The sequence below is a fragment of the Chelon labrosus genome, assembly GCF_963514085.1.
Source record: "Chelon labrosus genome assembly, chromosome: 15".
NCBI classification, from domain to species: domain Eukaryota; kingdom Metazoa; phylum Chordata; class Actinopteri; order Mugiliformes; family Mugilidae; genus Chelon; species Chelon labrosus.
Window position 1 is genome coordinate 4,922,197 of NC_140348.1, and position 25,205 is coordinate 4,947,401.

The 25,205-nt window shown below is 40.1% G+C and overlaps 1 protein-coding gene across 1 annotated transcript; it reads left to right on the forward strand.

Annotated features, from left to right (window-relative positions):
- The first annotated feature begins 2,045 nt into the window (after positions 1-2,045).
- Positions 2,046-24,000, forward strand: LOC311499951 (pyridoxal kinase-like). The gene is made up of 11 exons (XM_084561092.1): positions 2,046-2,682; positions 9,684-9,738; positions 14,881-14,985; positions 15,277-15,360; positions 19,325-19,359; positions 19,818-19,903; positions 21,419-21,464; positions 21,580-21,691; positions 21,771-21,907; positions 22,001-22,067; positions 22,406-24,000. The coding sequence occupies exons 1-11, from the start codon at positions 2,602-2,604 to the stop codon at positions 22,519-22,521; spliced, it is 924 nt and encodes a 307-aa protein (XP_084417218.1). The 5' UTR covers positions 2,046-2,601; the 3' UTR covers positions 22,522-24,000.
- Positions 24,001-25,205: the final 1,205 nt, after the last annotated feature.

Consider the following 25,205-nt stretch of genomic DNA (forward strand, 5'->3'; position numbering starts at 1 on the left):
GAAGTGTGTCTTATTTGACCAGTGTAGTAGTACAATTCGGCATAAGTTTGGAGTCAGTGGGAACATCACATGGAGTGGAAGCCACTGAGAAAACTAATGAGTTTCCAATGAAACAGTAATAGTTATGATTTTTCTAATACTAATTTAAAACAGAATAAGCAGTTTAATCCATTATAAATAGCTGTGTCATATTTGTCTATAAATTTGGATTAAGTGGGTCACATGATGTGGAAGCTATTGAGAAAATCACTGAATGAAAAAGTAATAAAAAAAATATGATTTTTCCCTTAACATAATAATATAAAACAGTAACAGACATTGAATCCTATATATAGAGGTGTGTAATTTTTGTCCAGTGTGGTAGTACAATTGGGATAAGCTTGTAGTCAGGTGGATCACCTGACATGGAAGCTAAACTATAAAAAAGTAATTATCTTCTTTTTACATATTAAGTTAACATAAATTAATTAGGTATTACGCATCAAAATAATGTGCTACATGAGGTGCATGTCCTATATGTTTCATTCGTAATTCTCACTAACATGTTTATGTAGAAATTAAGATATTGAATATAACATGGTTTTGTGTAATTCATTCTGCAATTTATTGATGGTCCCTTTGTTGACCCCTCGCTGTATCCGGAGCATTGACTGTATCCGGAGTGAATACGCACACTACTTGCTCGTTGGGAAGTTACTTGGAAGCAGTTGCCATGGCACAGTGGACTCACTCACAATTCAAGTACATAAAACAATACTTCAAACACGTGTTTCTCACCAACAACATCCGGCCAGTACAACAGGACTCCCATCTCCGGTCATGTTAGGGGGATACAGCGCAGCCTCATCCCGAACGCTACGCAAAGATGATGCAACCTACCTAAAGTCGACTTCTCCAACTGTCCAAACAAACACAGCGCATGTGCGGTAATATATCCTGCTGCTTTATCCGTGTCTGTGTCGCCACAGAGGGTCTCGGAGCTGGTGTAGGTCAGCTACTGTAGCTTTAAATGTCATGTACCATGAGGAGTTTTTACCATTTGCTGTATATACTACTTGTTTAATTGTTTTTACGACGTTCACATAAACCAGCTTGCTAGGTGACGCAGCAGGCTGACAACAGTATCACACGTACGTACGCTGAGGACGTCACGCCAAACTCTGATTTGTATTTAGGGAAATTTACCAACCTCACGGAGGCACATTTTTTGTGGTGATGCAGACTTAACGTAACATCTAGTCTGATGACCAAAAAACTCAATTTTGCTCTAATCATACTAAAAAACGTCTTCCAGATGATCTTGGAGTCTCCTACATGTATTTTGGTGAACTACAGTTGAGATTTATTTCCTCTATGCTATCCCATAAAAGCTTTGCGTGACGAACCTTACGACAGACTTATGTCAGCTACTGAAGCTTTTAACTCCTTGACAGTAGTCAGAAGTGTCTTGGTTATGCCATACTTGGTCACCGTTCTTCTCATTGCACTGATTTAATCTTCTCATTTCTGCCATTTTATTTAAGGAGAAATAATAAGCAGTCGTGTTTTGCTGATGTTCAGCATTATGTTTGTGCGTGAGCTGCAATTATAGCATCACGTAGAGCACTCAATGCCTCATTGAACAGCAGGTGGAGCTGTCAGTGCAACATCTCTCTATTTGGCTCCATTTGACTCCTCTTTCTGCAGCTCCCTCTCCTTCATTATCTGATCTCTTACCTGCACTTGACAGCTTTATTTATCAGTACATGTGCTCTCGCCGCCGTTGGCTGTAGCCTACTGTGTGGTGACAGAGGCAGCCTTTGCCAAGTCGAACCCCTCATCCTCAGTCACGACTCTGCCATAGAGATGGTGTGAGTCACAAGCGCAGAAGAAAAAAAAAAAAAAAAACAGCACCAAACCTCATACTAAAAGATGCAAATATTAGATTTTTTTTGTTTGTCGTTTATTTTACACACATTTAAGTAAATTAATTGATGTGAAATTGTATCCAAAACTATTCGGTTGTGTAAATTGAGGATGAAATGAAACAGATCGATACGGGAGGGAGGTGTCATTCATGTTCATTCAAATCCAGCTGTGTTGTTCAGGATCAGATCAGGATGCGCTTTAAAAGGCCACTCGGTGACGTCACCGGCTTTAGGCGGCCGCGCAGAGTGCCTGTACTGAATGCCGGCGTGCGCGCGTGCACGTGTGCGTATTGTTTTTTTCTCCTTGCTGCACGCGACCCTTTGGTTTGATCTGGCCAGCTCGCGACCACACTCTCCCGGGTTGTTAAACGTTAACGATAACAACGCTAACGGTCGTGGCTAAAGCGGTTCCCGCTGTTAGTGTGTCCGGTCCGCACGCGCCTCCCTCTCTCTCTCTCCCACTCTCTCTCTCTGTCTCCATCACACACGCTCAATCACCACGCGCTCTCTCACACACACACACTTACCAACGGCTACACAGCAGGTTAGCTAGCAGGCTGACTAACGTTGCCTCTTGCTAACTGACAGCGTTGTTATCTTTTTAAATAGTGTTTCCTCGCATTGTTATGTGTGGACGTGACTCTCGCTGACTAACGGATTATCTGCATCTCTCCTCGGCTGACCGGGAGCCGCCATGGAATGCCGTGTTCTGTCCATACAGAGCCATGTAGTCCGGGGGTATGTGGGCAACAAGAGCGCGTCTTTCCCATTACAGGTAAGCGCCACTTACGTGCGCCCATTATCGGACAACCCGGGCGACCCAGACACCCGTTATCGGACACGACGCCGTCTGACATGTTTTGCTCATCTCTGACCTCAATATTTCACAGCGTCTTTTTATTGGCATTAAAACGATCCATATAAATGCGTGTTTGTATAAGGATACGCGCTCATCACACCATACAAAGTTGATCAAATCGGGGCTGACGAGAATCAGTTATTCGCCTAAACTGTCGCTGCGTTTATTTTTGGCTACCGTTAGTTGTATATTTCTCTACTATTTTAGGTGTAAACGGCCACAGCGGACAATAATGAAGAAACAGCAATATAATAAATTAGTTGTCAAGAAATAATCACAACGGCAATGGTAAAATTCTGTTTCTCCTACAAAATCTGACCCTCCATTTATTTCATTTTATTTCATTTATTTGACAGATAAAACGTAACACAGTCGTGGCTTTCTTGTCATCCACGTCCGGTTTATATGTCCATGTTGCTGTGTAGGTAGATAAATGAACGGGTAACCCATTATTTGCTGGAGACACATCGGCACGACACCTGTCATTGAGAGTGTCCGATAATGGAGCAAGGTATTCCCGTGTGAGGTTTCATCCTTCGTAAACGTGTTCCCCCGTACACTAATGACAGAAGGCTTCGACGCTGTTAATGGACAGTATGTGGCAGAGTTGTGTCTGATAATGGATCCCCCGGTGTTAATCAAATGACCCCTGCTCTCGAATGAGAGGTGAAAATGACTGGCACCTGCTACCTGAGGACTCAGAGGTCACTCCCCGGTCCCCTAGGTGGTGGATAACTGATCAGAAATATGTCCCACTGGGTTTGCAAAATCTATCTGATAATAAGCGCACATGCTGCTGTCAGTCATCCTGCTGTATGGGAGCATCTGGATGCACACAAATCCTGCTTCATGTCTAATGAGATGGATAGATAATCAATACTTGGCAGCTTTGAGTTTTCTGATAAACCTAGAAATAATTTCAAAGCAGAGCCAAACTGTGACTGTCTTATTTGTGGAATAATTTTACAACTTTACATGTTAATGTGACTTTTACCAGTTTAAATATACACAGACAACTCAGGTTTCTTTAAAGTTCAGGGAAATACAAATTTTCACTATCCTAATTATTGTTGTTTTTTTTTCATTGTTTTGTGCAGATATTTTCCTCTTTGCTTACAAAGCTTAATTGCAGCTTGCAATTGAAATTAAGTGAATAAAATTGTTCATCGTGATACAGTGAGCATTCGGGCCAGATAATTACCTGAATATTTGAAATTCTCCATATATTCTTATATTACACCTAATACAACTGTATTTCCAGTTAGAACAGCTACAACAACCAATAGCGTCAATCAGTCAGCAAACAATTCAGTGTCTTAAACAGGTAGTTAATCAAATCAGAAGTGGGCCAACATGACCAAGGAAATACAAGCCTCAAAACATAGTTGTCATCATGTTATACTGTATAGTCCTGAGATACAAGGTGCATGTCTCTGCTTCTTGACTCTGTTAATTTATAATCTAAGTAATCACTAAACCGGCTAGCAAACATCTGTGAAGGTCCTTGGTCAGCCAGGTCATGGTATGTTGAAAAAACAAAGCTGAAACAAAGGGCAACTGGAGTCCTTGGGTGTCTTGAAGATGTTCCATCCAAGTAGCTTCTTCAGTTGTAAATGGCTGGTTGGGGGTTTTATTCGGAACATTAGTGCCCTACGAAACTACTCTGCCTCTAACGCACAGATATGCACCTGTAATTGGAGAAATTCTACAAAGTACATGTGAGTGTCTGGCTGTCACAGACCCTAGTCATGTGAGTTTCAAGGGTGCAGTGCCCACAGATGTTCTGAATAAAAACTCGTCAGTCATTTAGAACTGAAGAAGCCACTTGGATGAAACGTCCTAGAGAAACCCAACAAGTCTAGTTGCCGAAAACTGATGTTTTTTGTGTTTGTTTTCTTCGGGAATACATGTTATCAGCTATGTTTTATTTATAAATTATGTGAACTGTAATTTTAGATCAGAAACTGTTCTTCTGAGCTCTTGAGTGGCCCGACATCTGTCTTGCTCTCTATTGATTGTGGTATTGACTCACTGATAGCAGTGGTAATAAATAAATCCTTGCCTCAAGTTTACAGAGAGCTTTGCAAGTAGAAATAATAAAAGAGGGAGAGAGATTATCTAAAATAAGCCACTGATCTGAATTTATTTGAAATGATACATGGGTTATTAGTTTCTTTTTGGGATCCCTAGTGTTGACATTGAGTGCTATGAGCCTAAAACTGATAATAATGATGCTGGTTCATACAATCTACCAGTAATAGTAGTAGTCACTTGTGATAGTGAGGCTACAGTAGGCCCTACAGTACATGTCCCATTATCTTGAAAGACATTGGCTTGTTATGAGAAGTGCTGGATTTATTTTTAGCCCTGCGGTGCCCCAGGATGTGTTTTACGGTTATCCTAATGGCTGCTGGGCTTTGACGCATGTCACAAGGGTTCACTGCAGCCATTAATGTTTGACTTCTACGCCTAATTTATGCCAGTTTGTACTAGACTAGACTATTATAGTAGTGTTTGCCAGTATCAAAACAACTAATATCTACAAGTATATGACAAAACCTCACAGTTAGGTTCACTGTCAGCACTATTAAGTAGGATTAGATGGCAATTTGGGTAACACCAATGCATTCTTTAACTCTTTACTGAGCAACGCACAAAACAAACATCATCCAAACAAAGCATTGTTTTTAATAGCTTATGGCAGCATTGATCGCTATTTTTTTCCCTTACAATTAAACTGTAATTGATTTGTCAAAAAATGCTAGTTTCATAGTAAACTATGTTGACAGTTAATTCAGTTCAATTTTATTTCGTCAAAGATGCATTAACAAGAAAGTAAACAGTTCAAATAGGATGTCTATATATTGGTGACTTTCAAAATAATGGTCTTATGTTTGTTTGTGATAAGTCAGAGGAGACATTCACTTCAGCAGGCACCATGGTTTAACTTGAATGAGGTCACATGGGAGGTGGATCATCAGTCTGTGAATAAAGCAGAAGTGATGCTTGTGGAATAAGCAAAAAACAACAACAAAAAGACTTGCATTTAGATTTCGGTGTAAAAACCCTACAGGTCTGTGAAAGAGCTATTCTCACTTTTCAAATTAACAATTCGTTTCAGCTGGTGTTATAGACATCAGGCATAAGACAATGATGATGATGACGACGACGACGGGGATGATGATGGTGAGGATGATGTCAGCAAGTGTGCCGGGTATCCCTCTCTGTCTATGCTGTTAGGACACACAGTCACTGGCCTGTCAGCACACAGGAGACAGCGGTATGAGGAAGCTGGGCCCCGATTGGCTGCCACAGGATTCCTCCTGGTGACATCACTGAAGATGGAGACAGGCTGCCGTAGAGCCGAGCTGGATAGATTTCACACAGAAGCCAAAGTCAAGGCCAGTGGTGCCTGCAATCAGGATGCAAAATGAGGATTTCTTTTTAGCATTCACCGCCGGCACAGAGTAGTTTTTCAAAACTATTTATGGGGGTAAGGGTGCACAAAAAGCACAAGTACATAAAGCTGAATAAGGGAATCCGCAATGTTATTATTTTTATGTGTTTCTAGACTTGGGTTGCACACAAACGGCATCTCTCAAACCACTACGGAGGCAGTATTTTGTTCCAAGGACGATTCAGCACCTCGGATATTTGCTGATAAGGAATCCTGCTGTTGCTTATGCCAAGAAAAAGCTCTTTTGCACCTTTTTAAACTATCATCAAAATCACAGATCTTTCAGCTGGTGGCTCATTCAATTTCAGGCACTAATCTCCAAAATCAGGAGACTGAAGACTGAAGCCCTGTGAAATTTTTACTAATCCTTAATTGTTTATTTTCAGTCTTTTGCGATTAAAAGGAAATCCTAGTTGCTAGACCCAAAATGATCAGTGTACAGCTACACGTATAGCTTAATATCATTCACATCATTTTCTGAATAGTAATAGCAAATATTTGTAGAGAACAAGTTGGCTGCATAAAAGATGAGTTCAAGCAATTTTTTATTTTTTGCCTTTGAATTTCTTAATTCAATACTTGTGGGATTTTAGTCCAGTAGTGACTTTTTCCCTGAGTTCTCCTATATTGCCATTATCACGTCAACACATTTGATTTATTACCATTTACGTACAAAACATTCACACTACTGGCCTCTGCAGAGCTTAGACCTCTGTGTTACCAATACTACCAGATGTGAGCATGCTAAGACTCACAACTAAGAATATAACAGTTATTTTAGAGCATGCTAACATTAGCATGTAGCTTGAGAGAGATGACACATGGAAACAAACAACAGTAACATGTCAGATTTGTTTTTGGAGCCGTCATAGCTGAGGAACGCAGCCAGCTAATGTAGCATTTGTGTTGACTCAGATGGGATCAGTCTGTAGTGTGACACACATTAATTAAAGAAACCCCTCATTTGTCAGTTGTGAGCGGGGCTTCCTCGTTTGGGAATTCACCAAAAGTGTTAAGTGTTTCTTCAGAAAGGCGAAATGTTTGCTTTTAATGTTGGCGTGTTAAGATCCTCGCCTCAGTCTCTGACGATGCTTGAGTGGAAGCTTTCCAGTCAGCAGCATTTTAAACAGTCTGTTTGTGTCAGTGACTCAAGGCTTATGAATAGAGCGAGAAAAGATGCGACCTAAATAACATATTCTTAGACCAATGTACATCAGTAAGCTGTAAATACACATTGGTTGCCAATTTGGATCAGCCAAAGGAACATGTTGTGATAAACAGGTTTTCTAAAAACAGTCTAGCACATTTTGTGGCAGAGCAAACAGAAACACATCTTTGCAAATACACAGAGGAGGCTATAGGCCAGAATTCCTTGGTCAAATGATACACGATCACTTTGTAATAAGACAGTTATTGCTCATACTCAGTCATTTGGCCAGTAACTTTATAAACAACATATCTTCAGTGGGATTTAAAGATGTTGCATACTCAGAGTTTACATTGAACTTTATTAGTTGAAAGCCTTTTAAAATATTTTGTACTTGTTGCTGTCAACTAACTAATCCATGTGTGAAAATGATGTCTCGTGCTCTCTGAACCACTCTTTCACAATTTGAGCCCCATGAATCCTGGCATTGTCATCTTGGAACATGTCCGTGCCATCAGGGAAGAAAAAATCCATTGATGGAGTAGTTCAGGTAGTCAGCTGACCTCATTCTTTGGACACATAATGTTGCTGAACCTAGACCTGACCAACTGCAGCAACCCCAGATCATAGCACTGCCCCCACAGGCTTGTACAGTAGACACTAGGCATGATGGGTGCATCACTTCATCTGCCTCTCTTCTTACCCTGATGCCCCCATCACTCTGGAACAGAGTAAATCTGGACTCATCAGACCACATGACCTTCTTCCATTGCTCCAGAGTCCAATCTTTATGCTCCCTAGCAAATTGAAGTCTTTTTTTTCCGTTAACCTCACTGATTATTGGTTTTCTTAAGGCTACACAGCTGTTCAGTCCCAATCCCTTGAGTTCCCTTTGCATTGTACGTGTGGAAATACGCTTGCTTTCACTATTAAACATAGCCCTGAGTTTTACTGTTGTTTTTCTTTAATTTGACTTCACCAAACATTTAAGTGATCACCGATCACGATCAATCATGATTTTTTTCCGACCACATTTCTTCCCCAAAGACGATGGTTCCCCACTATCCTTCCAGTTTTCAATCATGCGATGGAGAATTCTTAACCCAATTTTAGTGGTTCCTGCAATCTCCTTGGATGTCTTCTCTGCTTGATGCATGCCAATGATTTGACGGCCACGAGATGTGTCTTTCGACATGGTTGTTTAAGAAATGAGAAGCTACTCATTGCATCAGTTGGGGTTAAATAACCCGTTGCCAGCTGAAAGATAATTGCCCATGCAGTAATTATCCAATAGGAGGCTCGTACCTGTTTGCTTAGTTAAATCCAGGTGACGACTTTTTTTGGGCCAGGCAGTGTAATTTGTCTTTATATCTGCTAACTTACTAAATAATAAATACAAGTTATGTATATGCAAGGGAGTGCAAAACTGTGATCACACCAGATCTTAAGTAGTTAAAGCTGGCCACTTGTGATCGGATCACCCAAGACACATGTTAATACCAGGTCTGAACAGGGTTTGTCTTTCCTGAATGTCTCATGCTGGAGATATAAACACAGCGACTCACCGTGCTTTTATGAGCATTGACGAATTCACCCAAGGTCAGAGTTAGTTTCTCCCCACTGTCTGAGCGGAGGGGGGAGGCTCCACTCTGAAAGCCGATTCTTGTATCTCAAAGTCGCGTTCAATTGAGAAGAACAAAGAACTTATTCGCTCTGCTGCCTTTAACCCAATTAAATAAAGTCATCCAGATAACAATTGCACGTGGATGAGCCACATGTTTCTCCAGCATTTAAAAAAAAACTGCAAAAAAGACAGAACTAAGAGCTTTTTTTGGAGCCGCTCTAGATCTCGGTGCAGATTTCAGCTGAAGTTACAGAGAGGATGTTTTTATTTATCTCCACTAACAGATCACAGCCGGGGTTAAATCCCCTTTGCTGTTCCACATATCCATCTCCACAGTGTTATCTTCAGTTAATTATTTTGCTTTTCCAGTTTGCAGTTCTACTGTTTTTTGTGTTTTGGGCTGTAGCTGACAGCTGTATTCAGATATAACGCTCTAAAACCCACAATGTTAGAGGCTAGCTGGTGAGCACAGTGAAGCATTTAGCAGCTAAAGAGACAGATCTTTCCCTCAAGGGTAGAGACTAAAAATAGAGCTAAGAGGAGAGTGAATGTCGCACTTGCATTTATTAAGTGGACACTAGCATGACTTCAGATGAGCGCTAACAATGTTCTGTATCTGCTAGAAGGCAGTCTAATAAGGAATGAGTTGTTATAACTCAAATAATCCTCTCTGTGTCTTCTATTTCCAGGTTTTAGGATTTGAGGTGGACTCCATCAACTCTGTGCAGTTCTCCAACCATACAGGTGAGGCCGATGACATACAGTACTACAGCCCATCTTTGAGCTTGTGTGTGTGTGTGTGTGTGAGTGTTTTATCCAGTGTGTTTGTGTGTATGAGTCAGTCAGTGCCGCTGGTGTCGTGATGAGATGTTAGCGAGTGTTAACAGAGATGGTTGCTTTTGAGGCAGCGGCCGTGATGAGTCGTGTTGTTTTGGTGGGGGTGTCAGCGTCTTCATTGGCAGCTCACAAACAGATGTAGCTGCAGGGGGACAAACTTCGTTTATAAGAGCACTGTCAGACATGGGACACCTCAGATGAGTGCAGTGAATATGCCTCAAGTGGCTGTAGTATAAAGACACCTGTGTCCAGTCACTGGTCAATCAATGTTCCTAGCAACAGTTACACCATTAAGACCAAAGACCGTCTAAGCAACTCAGAGAAAAGGTTATTGAAAAGTCAGGAGATGGATTTTAAAATAATAATAAAATTAAACCCATCATTTGGAAATCGAAAAAACATGTCTAGTGCGTGTGTAAATATGCCCTGTACAAGCCATCCTCACAAGTGGAATGAATTTATAAGGAGCAGACTAGTGAGGGACACCAAAACTAGTCTTATTCAGAGTGGTCATAGGTGTCCACTCTGAATAAGAATAGTGAGGGACACTAACAAGACACCTATGACTACTCTGAAGGAGACTAGTGAGGGACACCACCAGGACACCTAGGACTACTCTGAAGGAGACTAGTGAGGGACACCACCAGGACACCTATGACCACTCTGAATGAGACTAGTGAGGGACACCACCAAGACACCTAGGACTACTCTGAAGGAGACTAGTGAGGGAGGATACAGAGATGCCTATGACTACTCTGAGGTAGACTAGTGTAACAACAACTGCACCAACAACAAAGCTTTATAAGAGAGCAAAGAGAACTTAAATCTCGACTACATTTCAGGTCAAGGTTCTTTGTTCTGATCAGACCAGATGTTATGTTTGGCAGACACCAAACACTGCAGCCATGAAGCATGGTGGTGACATATAGAGTATGGACATATTAAAATCCAATCCCACAAAGACAATTAAAAACATATCAAAAAAACAACCTGTGACAGCAATAATTTGATTTTGAGGAAACACGGACTGAGCAGCCCCAGAGGGGGCATCTGCATCATCCCTCAGTGTCACATTACATGTAATATTTTGATCTAATTGTCAATCCCATGAATGAATAATCTGCACCGTTTTACACTGATGGGTGACCTTAGCTCATGTTATTTGTGCAAACTGAACTCAAAGAACGAAGCAGCTGTGAAAACACATATATTTGTCCAGCTGTTGCTTCACTGAGGACACAAGAAATCCTCAGAGGATCACTACATAAAGTCAGTTTTAAATATATTTAGTTTGTTGTTGGTAAACTATCCTCCTTACATGATAAGCCACTTAGACATCCAATCCTGCTGTTTTGTTCTATGACAAAGAGGATGACCTTAACCCCCTCCACGTCATGCTTGTCTAGTTTTTCATTTGCTCTAATCTGAGAGTACAAGTCATCGTAACCTACTCCATTTAATTACCCCAGCCTGAAAAGGTCAGCAAGCTGTAACCTGATTTTAATGATGCTTGTGAGCGTGTTTGAAATCAGATATCAGGTTGATTATTCGCTTTCATGGTACCGTAGATGATATTTAACTTAAAAATAGTGAAAGTAACCCACTGCCTAAGGGTAAACATAATTGTTGGTGTAGTGTAGGATAAGTGTTGCTGTGTAGGCGGGCCTGGGACTTGAATGTTGCAGATGCAGAAATATATGCTGCAGTTTACATGCGTTTTAAGGTGTTGCAGCATGTCTATCATCCATTAGCACCTAGGCCAGGTTTCCTTACTGATGGGTTGAAAACCTCAGTAGTGATTTAGCTTTTTGTACAGTATCCTGATTACCCAACATAAGCCACGGAGTAAACAAGTTAAAAGTCTGTGAGTACCATTGGAAAAATGCAAGTCAAGTCCTTGTGAAAATTAGTAATTTTGATCCTTTAACCACTACAAGTATTTAGTGATTTTAATATAACATGATTGTTTTCCAGCCCATGAAAAACAGAGCTTGCGCTGTCACCACAATATGTTCATCCTACATCTTCTGGTCTTTAAACCTTCAGCTGAGTTTTACTGATTCCCGTTTGTGTTTCCATAGTATTTCACCTCCAGCTTCACACCTTGGATATGGCTTTGCTTTAGTGCAGCTCTTCTCTGCCGTCATAGTCCAATCAGCTTTCCGGCCTGATGGTGCTCTCAGAGTGGAGCTTCTGTCTTATTTTTGATTAGCTTCACACATCGATCGATAATGGATCTTTCAAATCAATTAGCCAGCAAGTGAACATTTTATCCTCAAAGTTGATGATAGAAGCAGAACAAAATGACACACATGACACCAGGATGCACTCTGGGACAAGGGGAAGTGGGTAGAGGCATGTGATGCTTTGGGCAATGCTCTGCCACAGTGCTGTGGTAGGTGGTCTCCCAGCAGCATGTTCACCCATTCTTTGAAATGGTATTCCCTGATGACTGTGCCCCCCTTTCAGCAGGATAATGAACCCTGCCACAAAGCAAAAATGGTTCAGGAATTGTTTAAGGAACACAACAATGAGTTCAAGGTTCAAATTCCCCAGATCTCAGTCCAAGACACAAGACACCACAACACATCTTCAGAGGTATAAAAGAGTCCATGCCTCGACAGGTCAGAGATAACCTACACATTACTAGGCAGCATTGCTACCTCCCAGCTTGAGGGCTGCACAGAGTGGAGACCAACATTGCAGTTACAAAAATGGATGGTTTATTTCTAGAAATTACGTTAAAACACATCAGGTGACGAAGCTGTAGCCTGGTGAGCTTCTGCAGCTGAAGAGTGGCGTCTCCTTCAGACCTTTTCAACCATACTCTTTATTCACACCTTTACATGGTGGTAGATTAAGCTGATTGAGCGCATGCACCAAAGACACTTGCGCTGCCATTGCAAAAGCCAGTCAGGTGCATAGTGCTAAAAGGCCTAATAAGGACTCATAATGTTATGGCTGATTTGTGTATATTAAACTGTAAAAACATGGCTGTTACTTAGAAACTACCAGAAATATATGTTTGAAGGTTTGTGTTGGCCAGTGCTGCTCCTTGCCAGATGCTATTGAGTAGCGTTGCAGAAAAAGCTGAGCCAGCTTCAGCCTTTTCCAGAAACCTTCTGCTTTCATACTCCAACTAAAATTATTTTTTATTCTCTCTCACACTGCTCTTGTCTGTCCAAACATGGCTTCCTAATCTGAGTTTCATTTCATTTATTTATTTATTTAAAAAGGACATTGCAGATTAATCAACTTAATAGTAAATGTGCCAGTGTTAGCCAGCTGGCTAATTTTCAACAGCAGTCCTTTTGGTTTTAAGAACCATCCTTTAACCAGGAGACATCTAAGAATGACTAATCTAATCCTAGGTTTCAAGATCACTGCTATTATCATCCCACTTGCAAAGTAGACAGTGGTACAGATGAAGAAGAAGTTTGTCTTGTGGGAAAAACATCCTCACGTCTATGGTGTGAATCTGAGTGACTTTAAACGCCTGAAACTATGCTGCAAGCTAAATCCTCATCAGTCTTGTGTATTGGACACCAAGATTTGCAATTCCTTTGAGGAGAGTGTATAATGTGGCGTGACATATTGGAAAAGAGACGTTTGCGTCAAAGAGGAAAAGAGAAGGTGAACAGAGAGAAAGGGAGACGGGAGTGAAAATGGATCAGAAAGAGAGGCAGCGAATGATGGAGAGAAGGATGGAGGGAGTGAATGGGGACGCAGCAGTAAACAGAAGCAGGCGTCGGGAGTTGCGACAGCAGCATGTGATGACGACAGAAGCAGCTCTTATCTATGGGCCTGCCTTCATTTTTTCTCTCTCTTACACACACACACACACACACACACACACACACACACAGACTGTTCATCTCTCTTTCTTAGCCCCTTTGGCTTTCTCCCGCCTGGTTGCTTAGCAACCAGAACCCCCCCACCACGTGACCTGGCTGTGACTCACCTGGAGCTGCGACATCATGGGCCTGCAGCAGACATGTCATACGCAGACAGACGTGCACCAACGCATGCTTACATTGGCATTCACGTCACATACATACACATCCTTGTTGGTACAGTGTATACCATGTTTAACACATGTACACAAACTATATGCAATCACAGTATAGGTGTTTCTGTTAATAGTGGATTTGACCTCCACCGGCCTCCCCTCTGTCCCTGTCTGGCCAGATGCAGGCTTCTGCTGTGTGAATTTATTAAGGATAAAGAATCGCAATCACACACCTCCTTTTCTGTCTTCAGTTTGCGTTCCTCAGTTACATGTAACAAATAACATAAGCTAAAAATATGCTTTTGTGCCAAAAAATCAGATCCAGTTGCTATAGCTTACCTGTAAAATTGTGGACATATTTTTTGTAGTTTGGTTTAGTCTTTTCCAGTAATTAATAGATAAAAAACAACAACATGTACCTGATTACCAGTAAAGTAAAAGTTGTCACTGCAGAAAATAGCTGCTGTGAATGTTGTGTTGTTACTTGGCCGGTCATAAATTATAAATGTGACTGATTGCAAAATTGAATTGCATTTAATCGCATGTTTGTCCATAGTTAACACATGATTAATGCTGTTATGAACAGGGGAGTGGACAAATATGTTTGTTTTATATAAAGACATGTTATTATTATTGCCAATGTCCTGATTATTCTCCAGAATAACCTCAAAGGTACTGCATGCTCAAAAAGTGTACTACGTCTACGTTGCAACTATAAAGCATGATCTGCCTTTGGCGAGAGGGAGGACGGCTTTGTGTATCAGCTATGTGCTTGTCCACTAAGTGATATTTGGGACTCAGCATATTGTGGTGGTACTGCTTCACATCAACAGTAAATCCAAATAACTTTGTTCTTGTTGAGAGAACCATCAAGGCAAGGATTTGCTGTTCGAAAGACCATTTTCTTTATTTGTCGATGCTTGCAGTCTACAACGATTCTGCTGTATATGCTTTTCCAGCACTGATTGCACTAGCATTAGCATTATAGCAGGGTCAACAACTTGGCAAACACAATAACTCCTCTCCTGTCCTCTCTGCAGGTTATTCTCATTGGAAAGGCCAGGTGTTGACAGCAGATGAGCTCCACGTCCTTTACGAGGGAATCAAACTGAACAACGTACACCACTATGACTATGTTTTAACAGGTGGGTTGTTCTATTTTTCTCAAAATATAGGACCCCACCATTGTTAGTTGAATCTTGTATTAGTAACAACCCTTCCAGACTTAGAGTCTCTTTATATTCTGTATTTGTGTGCAGAATGAAGCTCCTACTATACCTTAACTTCAGTCACAATAAAAAAAAAATGTGTGTGTAATGGCTAAACATTATATAATAAACATTAAATCCAAATTTCTAAATTTACTTTAATGGTAGGATAAGACAGAAGACAACAAAACAACCAAATTAGATTAACTGGGTTTGTGATGTATTCAGGGTATACCAGAGACACATCCTTCTTGGAGATGGTGGTGGACATTGTTCAGGAGCTAAAGAGGGCCAACCCCAACCTGGTATATGGTAAGGAACCCCAGTATTTTTTTTATTAATTGCAGTATTTGGTTGTATCAGTATTTGGTTGTAGGAGATGTTTAACATGCAATAAATAGAGACATCTTCATTTTTGTCTCATCTTTAGCTAACTGTAAGTCAGATGGGATATGATACAGCTACAACTACAGTTAGGCCCCATCAGTGTCTGATAAAAAAAAAAAATATATATATATATATATATATATTAGATATTCAGTTTGCCTTGCTGATTTTTTATTGTGCGGTAGAGCATTAGTTGTCAAGCATTTGTAACAAATGCATGTTGAATTTATGCATTAGCTGCCACGTATCCCATATATACTGAGGCTTCTCTTCACTCTAAAGTGTTGCTCTGTCAGTTACAAAGGCGGCAAAATTGCTGTTCTTTTTCACCACCAACCTGTTTTTTTTTTTCCTCTCGTTTTTAAGCTCCATGCATTCATCGAGCTGTTTTGCTGCTATATGATGTGTTATGTCCTCCAATCATTACTTTGTCTGTGGGCTGATTGTACAGTAGGTATAGTATGGGTTTAAGGTGAAACAGGCTTCAAACTTGCAGAGCTCCATAGTTGTTGGTTGTGTTGCTTTTGTGTCCACCTTACATCACATTACATTAAGCCATTTAGGCTTTGTTGTCATATAAATATTAATTAGGAGCTCTAATATAACCCTAACCACTTTCACAAAAAAGTGCCCGGTTCGCATTGTGGACAATTCTCCTTCTAGCTGGAGGAGTTTCATCTCATGCTGCACCAATCAGTTTCACTTAAATCAAGACTGATGCAGCTTTGCCTGTAGACACTGTGTTAGCTGATACACTGAAGTCCAACTGCCACAGCTCAAAAATAATAAACAACAAAGGCTGCAGTTTGTGTTTGACTATACTGTGAGTGTAGAGTGAGTAGATGTTGCTGAATATTTTATACTGGTCTTAAATTTTCTGTTGGTTTCATGTGTGATGGAGAGAGCTATAGTGCAGTACTTATAGGAAAGTTTTCTAGCAAAGAAAAAATTAGAAATTTGATCATAATTTTGTGATTTTCATTCTTTATTAAAAATAAATAAAAATCTTGGAAAAGGTTAGTAAAGGTTAAAGTTAAACATTGATACGTTTGTTGAGTTTGGGTTTGCTATTTTACTGTCTAATGGTGTTGCGTTTACTGTGTTCATGAAAAAATATCCATATAGATGGACGGCCCCTTGTAGTATTCACAAGGGTCCAGGTTCATGAGTTGTGACCTTAGAATATACAGTCATGGACGAAAGTATTGGCACCCCTGGAACTTTTCCAGAAAATGCACCATTTCTCCCAGAAAAAGTGTTGAAATTACAAATGTTTTGGTATACACGTTTATTTCCTTTAAGTGCATTGGGACAACACAAAAAAGCAGAAGAAAAAAGCCAAATTTGACATAATTTTACACAAAACTCAAAAATTGACTGGACAAAATCATTGGCACCCTCAACTTAATATTTGGTTGCACACCCTTTGGACAAAATAACTGAAACCAATCGCTTCCTATAACCATCAACAAGTTTCTTACACCTCTCAACTGGAATTTTGGACCACTCTTCTTTTGCAAACTGTTCCAGGTCTCTCAGATTTGAAGGGTGCCTTCTCGCAACAGCAATTTTTAGATCTTTCCATAGGTGTTTTATGGGATTTAGATCCGGACTCATTGCTGGCCACTTCAGAATTCTTCAGCGCTTTGTCTCCAACCATTTCTGGGTGCTTTGTGAGGTGTGTTTTGGATCATTGTCCTGCTGGAACACCCATGACCTCTGATGCAGACCCAGCTTTCTGACACTAGGCCCTACATTACGGGCCAGAATGTTTTGATAGTCTCCAGATTTCATGATTCCTTGCACACAATCAATGCACCCAGTCCCAGAGGCAGCAAAACAACCCCAAAACATCTTTGAACCCCCACCGTATTTGACTGTAGGTACCGTGTTCTTTTCTTTGTAGGCCTCATTCGGTTTTCTGTAAACAGTAGAATGACGTGCTTTGCTAAAAAGCTCTACCTTAGTCTCATCTGTCCACAAAACATTGTCCCAGAAGGATTGAGGCTTACTCAGGTATGTTCTTGCAAACTGCAGTCTTGCTTTTTTAATGCCTCTGTGTCAGAAGTGGGGTTCTCCTCAGTCTCCTGCCATAGCGCTTCATCTCATTCAGACGACGACGTATTGTTCGAGCTGACACCGTTGCACCCTGAGTCTGCAAGACAGCCTGAATTTGTGTGGAAGTTGACTGAGGTTGTTTATCCACCATTCGAACAATCCTGCGTTGCATTCTTGCATCAATTTTTCTCTTTCGTCCACGTCCAGGGAGATTTGCCACAGTTCCATGGGTTAAAAACTTCTTGATTATATTGCGCACAGTTGACAAAGGAACTTTAAGATCTCTGGAGATTGACTTGTAACCTTGAGATTGTTGATATTTTTCCACAATTTTGCTTCTTAAGTCCTCAGACAATTCTCGCCTCTTCTTTCTCTTCTCCATGCTTGGTGTGGCATACACAGGCAAACAACACAAAGGTTGAGTCAACTTTTATACATTCCAACTGGCTTCAGTTTTGATTTCTATATTGCCAGCACCTGTTACTTGCCACAGGTGAGTTTAAATGAGGATCACAAGCTTGAAATGAAATTATTTACCCACAGTTTTAATAGGGTGCCAATGATTTTGTCCAGTCAATTTTTGAGTTTTGTGTAAAATTATGTCAAATTTGGCTTTTTTCTTCTGCTTTTTTGTGTTGTCCCAATGCACTTAAAGGAAATAAACGTGTATACCAAAACATTTGTAATTTCAACACTTTTTCTGGGAGAAATGGTGCATTTTCTGGAAAAGTTCCAGGGGTGCCAATACTTTCGTCCATGACTGTATATAAAAGAGGCTGTGCCATATTTTATTATCATGTTATAATTTAGTTATATAGTTTTCTTCGTAATGTTATATGTCTGAATTTTCCCTAAGTTCTTATCCTTTCATTACACATGCATTTCATTAAGGCTGTCAATCAATCACCACAATTAAAGCCCTGTTAATGTGTGATGCATCACAAATTAATCACACATTTTGTATCTGTTCTAAATGTGCCATGAAGGGAGTTTTTAATGCATACTATGTTTGCTATTATTACTTGGGATGTCTCGATCATGAGTGCACCATGCAACTGTATAGTATAGTATAGCATGGTGCACTCGTGATCTAATTATAGGGCTGTCAGTGTTAATGTAGTGTGGAGAGGGTAGCTAGTCCATTGGCTCCTGAAAACCCCTGTTCTCTACTCCAGAAATGGGCTGGTCATTTAAAGCCATAAACTCCCTAACCCTCTTTCGAATATTTTCCTCTTTTTCCTGTCTCCAGGAAATTTTTCTCTTATTTTAAGCGCAGCGTTCAATGTTTGCTGTTGTTGTTTCAGTGCAGCCTTTGCCTGAGTCTACTCCAGATCTCCCACTATCACCACTACAAATTACTGACTGACTTCATTTTCCAGAGTAAAGTTCTTCAACAGGGCAGACATGTTTAGTCACGGGATTTTGGTTCTCCTTCTTCTTTGATTTTTGGCAACCTTGTCGCTAGCCAACCACCATTAAAACAGAAGATGAAGAATGCGCTTTGACACTACAGGAACGAGGTTTTGGTTTATGGCAGACCTAAAATAAATAACTACAAAAGAGCAGGCTTGGCTGAAGCACAAAGTCAAGACCTCCCCATAGTGAAATGCAGCTATCATTAATACAGATGTGTTTTTACTACTCTGACAAGTCAAAATATCTCATATTAGAAAGGTCTGGAGTAAGTGAATCTGTGCAGAACCACTATAGGAGTCATTTAGCCTCATTGTAAACTTTTAAGATATTTCAGCTTGCTGCCATGGATATGTTCACATCTCCAAATCCACCTTCATGCTCCCTATCACTGCAGTGACTCTGACTCTCTTTTCAGTCTGTGACCCTGTCCTTGGTGACCATGGATCTATGGTGAGATTACTAGGATTTATCCTCCCTTATCTAATGTATGTGCATTTGTTTCTGTTAATATATGTTTGTTGATTTTTGTGTGTGGGAGGGGGTTAGTGTTCGTCCCTCTGTGTGTGTTTATCTGAATACTGTACGTGGGATTTTCTGCAGTCGTGATGTGGGGGGGTGTTACAAGCCTCATTTCTTATGACAGATGGATTATAGTGATGTGACAGAACTACATATACACTGTGACTCACTCTCACTTTGTGCATCTCTGTTGTGTACACAGGATATTACACTGTGCTGCAATGTCAGGCATTAAGATCATATTCTGTCAGTTAATGATTTAAAACTGTGAACACAAAGATCAGAGAAAAGCTTTGATCAAACCGTGCCCACACATTTATGGAATTCACCCTGTAGAGCTGTATATGTGAGTTTTTATTGTGTATTTGACGTCATTTCTCCTTCCACAGTACGTTCCTCAGAATCTTTACCCGGTCTATAAGAACAAGGTGGTTCCTGTTGCTGACATTATTACTCCCAACCAGTTCGAGGCAGAGTGAGTATCTTGGATTTTTCAGATTTTCCAACTTATTTTTCCGTTGCACACACCTCAGAGAGTTACTGTGCAAAGAGCAGCATATTAGCACAAACATCTTTATGTAATGCCACTCATGTTGTTATCTAATGCCTCCATTTTGTGTTCCCAAAAATACACCTGGGCACCCCTCTTGCATCACTCATTTCAACCTTATTTAGTTGTTTTAATTCCATACGGTATAAGGATATATTTTATGTACTCTTATTTCTGGTGCTACATGATGTTTATATTATAAGTGAGTAACAGTCAAACCGAGACGCCCTGTGGCTACACAGTTGCATCAAATGCTAGCGTGCCATTTTTTAAATAAAGTTTGAAGGATTTAATTAAAATTCTTGAGCACGTTGTCAGTCTTTCAGTTACACACAAGATTATAGATAGGCACTTTGGCAAACTGATGCAATTCTTGTCATTTTTTATTTAATATTTAAATAATTTTAGTCCTCTCACATGAGAAGCTGAACCAACAAAGGTTTGACATTTTTGTACGATAGGGATTTAAACAGGTAGCTAATCTGATATTCTCTGCAGAGTTATATGAGCAAACTGTGACCTGCTTCAAATGGCTGATTCCAAAATCTAACCTCCTTGTGACATAATCTAAACTACCCTAGGAAACATTTTAATAGCATAACTAAATGTTCAGAAAGGCAACCCCTCACCCTCGTTAGCTAGGCCTTGTTATTTTGTCTTGATCGTACATTCATTCATTTAAAGTCCTTGACTATGCTAGAAAACACCGCTGGTCATAAAATTGGTGTTTGTAATGGTCAACCTAATTTCAGTGTCTGTAAATTGTTACCTATTGATTATCTTGGAGAAACAGGCAGATCTTACATCTGCCTTTCATACGACTTTCTCTGATTTATATCGCATTTTTCCCTTTTCTCCTGCATTGCTGCATTTCTAAATAATAGTAACTTTCAGCCACAGTTTAACAGACCGATTACTCCACCTGCTGGTGTTCCTGTATACCTACATCAGACTTAAGGTTCTTCTCTGTACTAAAAGCTCACTTAAATGTGTAGGATTGAAACTCTCTTACCAGTTCATTAGGTACACTAGTGAAAACTAATGTCCCACTAAATCTACTAATCCTACTTATCTTTTTGAAGGTTTTGGTTTTGAGCATTTGATTAAAATAACTGAAGGAGTTGTTGATTCAACTGTGTATTCGTTTTGAAGGCTATTGAATTGTATGTGTTGTTCTGCCACACGTAACTATCATTTCGTCAGTGGGCTAGGCTAAATAACAGAAACACTTTGGTAGCACTTCACTTTAACCGCACCACAAACTAGATCCTGCAAAATAAAAGCATAAAGCAGTTGCAAGTGAATGCATGTTCTGCACTGTAGAGTTGAATTTGTCAAGTTTTAATACAGGATCTTCTTTTTGGAGACATAAGTTTTCCATTTTAGAGTTTTTGTTTCAGTGTTTTTGACTTAATGATTATTTGTTTGCTTGTTTTCCAGATTATTGACAGGGAAAAACATCAGCACAGAGAAAGATGCAGTGGAGGTAATGATGTAATGGACAATATGCTGTTTTGTTCTCTTTTCCCTTCTTGCATCATTTCTTTGTTTACAGAATGAGCTGCTGCAGCTTTATTCTAACGGTATCTCACTATCTGTAGGTCATGGACCTTCTCCACGCTATGGGCCCAGACACAGTGGTCATTACCTCCTCTGATCTTCCCTCCAGACTGGGAGACCGCTTCCTTGTGTCACTGGGCAGCCAGCGTCATGGTAAGTGTTGTGTAGCAGACTTTTCTGCAAGCGTGTTTTTGCACCGTAGAGTTTGACAGAGCTTGCATTTGTTGTTCAGTTCGTCCAGACGGCAGCAGGACGACACAGAGAGTTCGAATAGAAGTTCCCAAAGTGGACGCCGTCTTCGTAGGAACCGGAGATTTGTTTGCTGCTATGCTGCTAGCATGGACGCATCACTACCCTAATGACCTAAAGGTGCAATAAAACTCAAGTGGCTAAATGATGAAGACACAGATATGTGAGGCTGCAAAACAAAATAATTACTTTTCTCTCTTGTGTTTCTGTCAGACGGCCTGTGAGAAGACATTTTCAGTGATGCACCATGTTATCCAGAGGACCATAGCTTATGCTCACGGTAATTTTAAAACTAAAACATATATAAACTCAAAACATCTCTCTAAAATAAGAATTTTTCTCAGTATTCAAGAGAGCATATATTTGAGGTAATAAAACATATTGTTTGGGGACAACTTGCCTGTAGTTGGCACAAATATCAAGACCACGGCAGGTTTAAATGCAGCTGTTACTTTATTCATTATTTGTTGACTTGCTTCAACTGTTCACGAACAAAAGGTTTGAATCAGTTCAAGCCACTTCAAACTATTTGTGTGTTAATAAATACTGTGTAATGTAGCCTTAAATTGATCATTAATCTTTATTTTGTGCACCCCCTACCGTCTCTCTCTCCCTTAGAGTTAGCAGGTCCTGGTCGGAGGCCCAGTCCGCCCCAGCTGGAGCTGAGGATGGTTCAAAGTAAAGCCGACATTGAAGACCCTGCTATAGTTACGGAGGCCACAGTCATATCCTAACATTACCGACCCATAAGACTCATACTAACCTTGCCCTCTTCACCCATAAATCTCTCAAATCTTGTATCTCGGTAAAACTCTCATCATCATCATCCAGACTCCTTAAACACCTTAGTATTGTAACCCTCTTTAGTCCTTTAACCCCTTTAAGTCCTCAGTACCCTATCCCCTTCAGCCTGTAACTTCTGCCCCCTTTTACCCTCCCCCTGTTTTGGAACCAGAGCCATCGATAGACACAAGGTTTGGTCAGGATGGACTGTGATGGCCTGCGTCTTTTCTAACAGGATATGAGAGTGGAGTTCATATTTGCTTATTAGAAAGATTCAGGAATTTATTGATCTTTCTCACTCAACATTTCCTTAATATTGAACTGAAAAAGCACAATTCTGCATGTATAAGGGTGAAACAGGGTTCAGTCCTTGGAGTATTGGTACTTTTCTCATTTTGAATTCCTTACCGCAGAACACGGGGACCTCCTGGATGACTTATTGATCTAATGTAGCATTCAGAAACTAAAAAAAAACTTAAACAAAATCACAGTTAAATTGATCCAAAATCCACAGTGAGTTGATTCCAGCTGCTGAATGTTAACTCTAAACTCTACCTCTAAGTTATTCAATATAAACTTGCCTGCTGTATTGCTCTGTTACTGCCACTCCCCTCAGCTCACATACTCTGTTTATTTCTGACAGTGTTGCACTCTTTACGGTCCACGGCTGTTGCCAAGAGTCAGGATTTCAGCACTAACATTGTATTGACAAACTTTAAAACTATAATGATCAAACACGGTTTATCAATGGCTCTGCACACCACTACTTCGAACCCCCTCCTCGTCTTACAGCAGTGATGTAATGGTGACCAAGTCTAACCCCTGAGACCCCTTGAAAATATAACAAAGGAAAAAAAAAACGCACAATGTATAGTTGATGTATAGATGTTGTACTATAACTGTATTGGGCCATCTGTATGATATCTTCTATATGATCTGTCTATTGGACCATTGTGTTGATGCTACTGTACTATAGACCATACGCACTACATTATCACTCAAACCAGAAACAGCCGGGCTGGTTGTGGCACACCAGAGGCTTGCATTGTTGTCATTTATTAGTAACTGTCTAATAGTAATATTGTAGAGTTAAATCTCCTTTATCTTAACTCAACATAAAGAAAAAAGGGCAACCTGAGCTGTCGTTCAGCCAATCAGAAATCGGCTGCCTCGGTGCCACAACCAGCCCACATCATGCCGGTCGGTTAGTGGCCCAGCTCTGGCCCAGAACCCTATATCTAAATGGGTTGTGCCACTGAATTAACTGGAGGCCTCAGGAAGTTGTAAAGTTCCCCCACAGCTAGTAGAAGCTCTGTAAAATGTCTTTTTATTCCACTTAAGACAAAAATAACGGCAGAACTGTAGGTCAGTTCCAACAGGATGCCAAGAATTTTTAAATGAATCATCATTTAACTTTTAGCCCAACAATCTTAAGGAGATTCAGTTTTTATTGAGAAGATATAGTGATACAAGCAGGAAATCCTCACATTTAAGAAGGCAAAACCAACACGTTTGACATTTATAAAGATTAAAACAAGCAACTTGTGTACATCTCTGCAGTATCTACTGTATGAGTGGTACTTGTATTAAAGCAAAAAGTATTTATGATCTAACTTACCCAGTATGTGTTATAATTTGCCCAACATTAGGAAACCGTATTGATAGTATGACTAAGTCTTTTATTTCAGAAAATCAAAGACTTAAACTAATTAGCAGCTGAACTAGCTAATTTAACTTTCTACCTTGAAGTTGTCGTGATGTAATATTGTATATTTAATCTAAACTCCTCAACTAGGAAATAATGTTAGCCGTAAGTCGTGTGGTTGAATTAATGGCATTGCAATACACAGTGAAGTGGGATTCGAAAGAGATATGATCAAGCGACTGTGGTCATGAGCCGGTTTCAAACCAATAACGTCGCAAGAACTTGGCATGTGCCTTAGCCCGCTGCGCTACCAGGGCACCACAGGAAATGAGATTTTAAGATATTTTTTTTTTTTTAAAGTCACCTCCAGAGTATTTTTTACTGTTTTTTTTCTTTTTATTTCAGTATTCAATAATATATTGGCAACTAACTTACAAAAATAGTTATGGAAACCAAATAACCAGAGGCTTAAAAAAATAAAATAAAAAAATCCAGACGTTGTCAGTGTCTAACCTGAGCTGGATGTAAGGTTCTGGGCAGGCCAGTGTAATTCTGTACTGCTGTTGTTTCTCTATGGACTGTACTGTGATACTGCCTTAGGAACCTAACATCATAACTTCACAATACTGCTCACTGAGGGAGAGGTGGAGAGGGAGGAGGAGGAGGAGGAGGGAAGGAAGCACGAGACGTCTTAAATGTAGGAACTTTTTGACGACAAGTTTTTGTTCTACAGTGCAACAATGAGAAAATGCAAATATTCAAGTACTGTGCAAGTACTGATTTGTTTTTTTCCATTATCGATTTGTCTTAATCAACAGATATGTTGTTTGGTTTTATAAAAAGACAGATGTTCATCACAGTTTCCTTCAAAACTCCCAACTATTGAATTAACGATATAACAGTGAAAATTTGTGGTTTATAAATGATTTATTCAATTTTTTGAGAACATGTTGTTTTTATTTTGGTTTACAGACACTGAAATGTCACCAG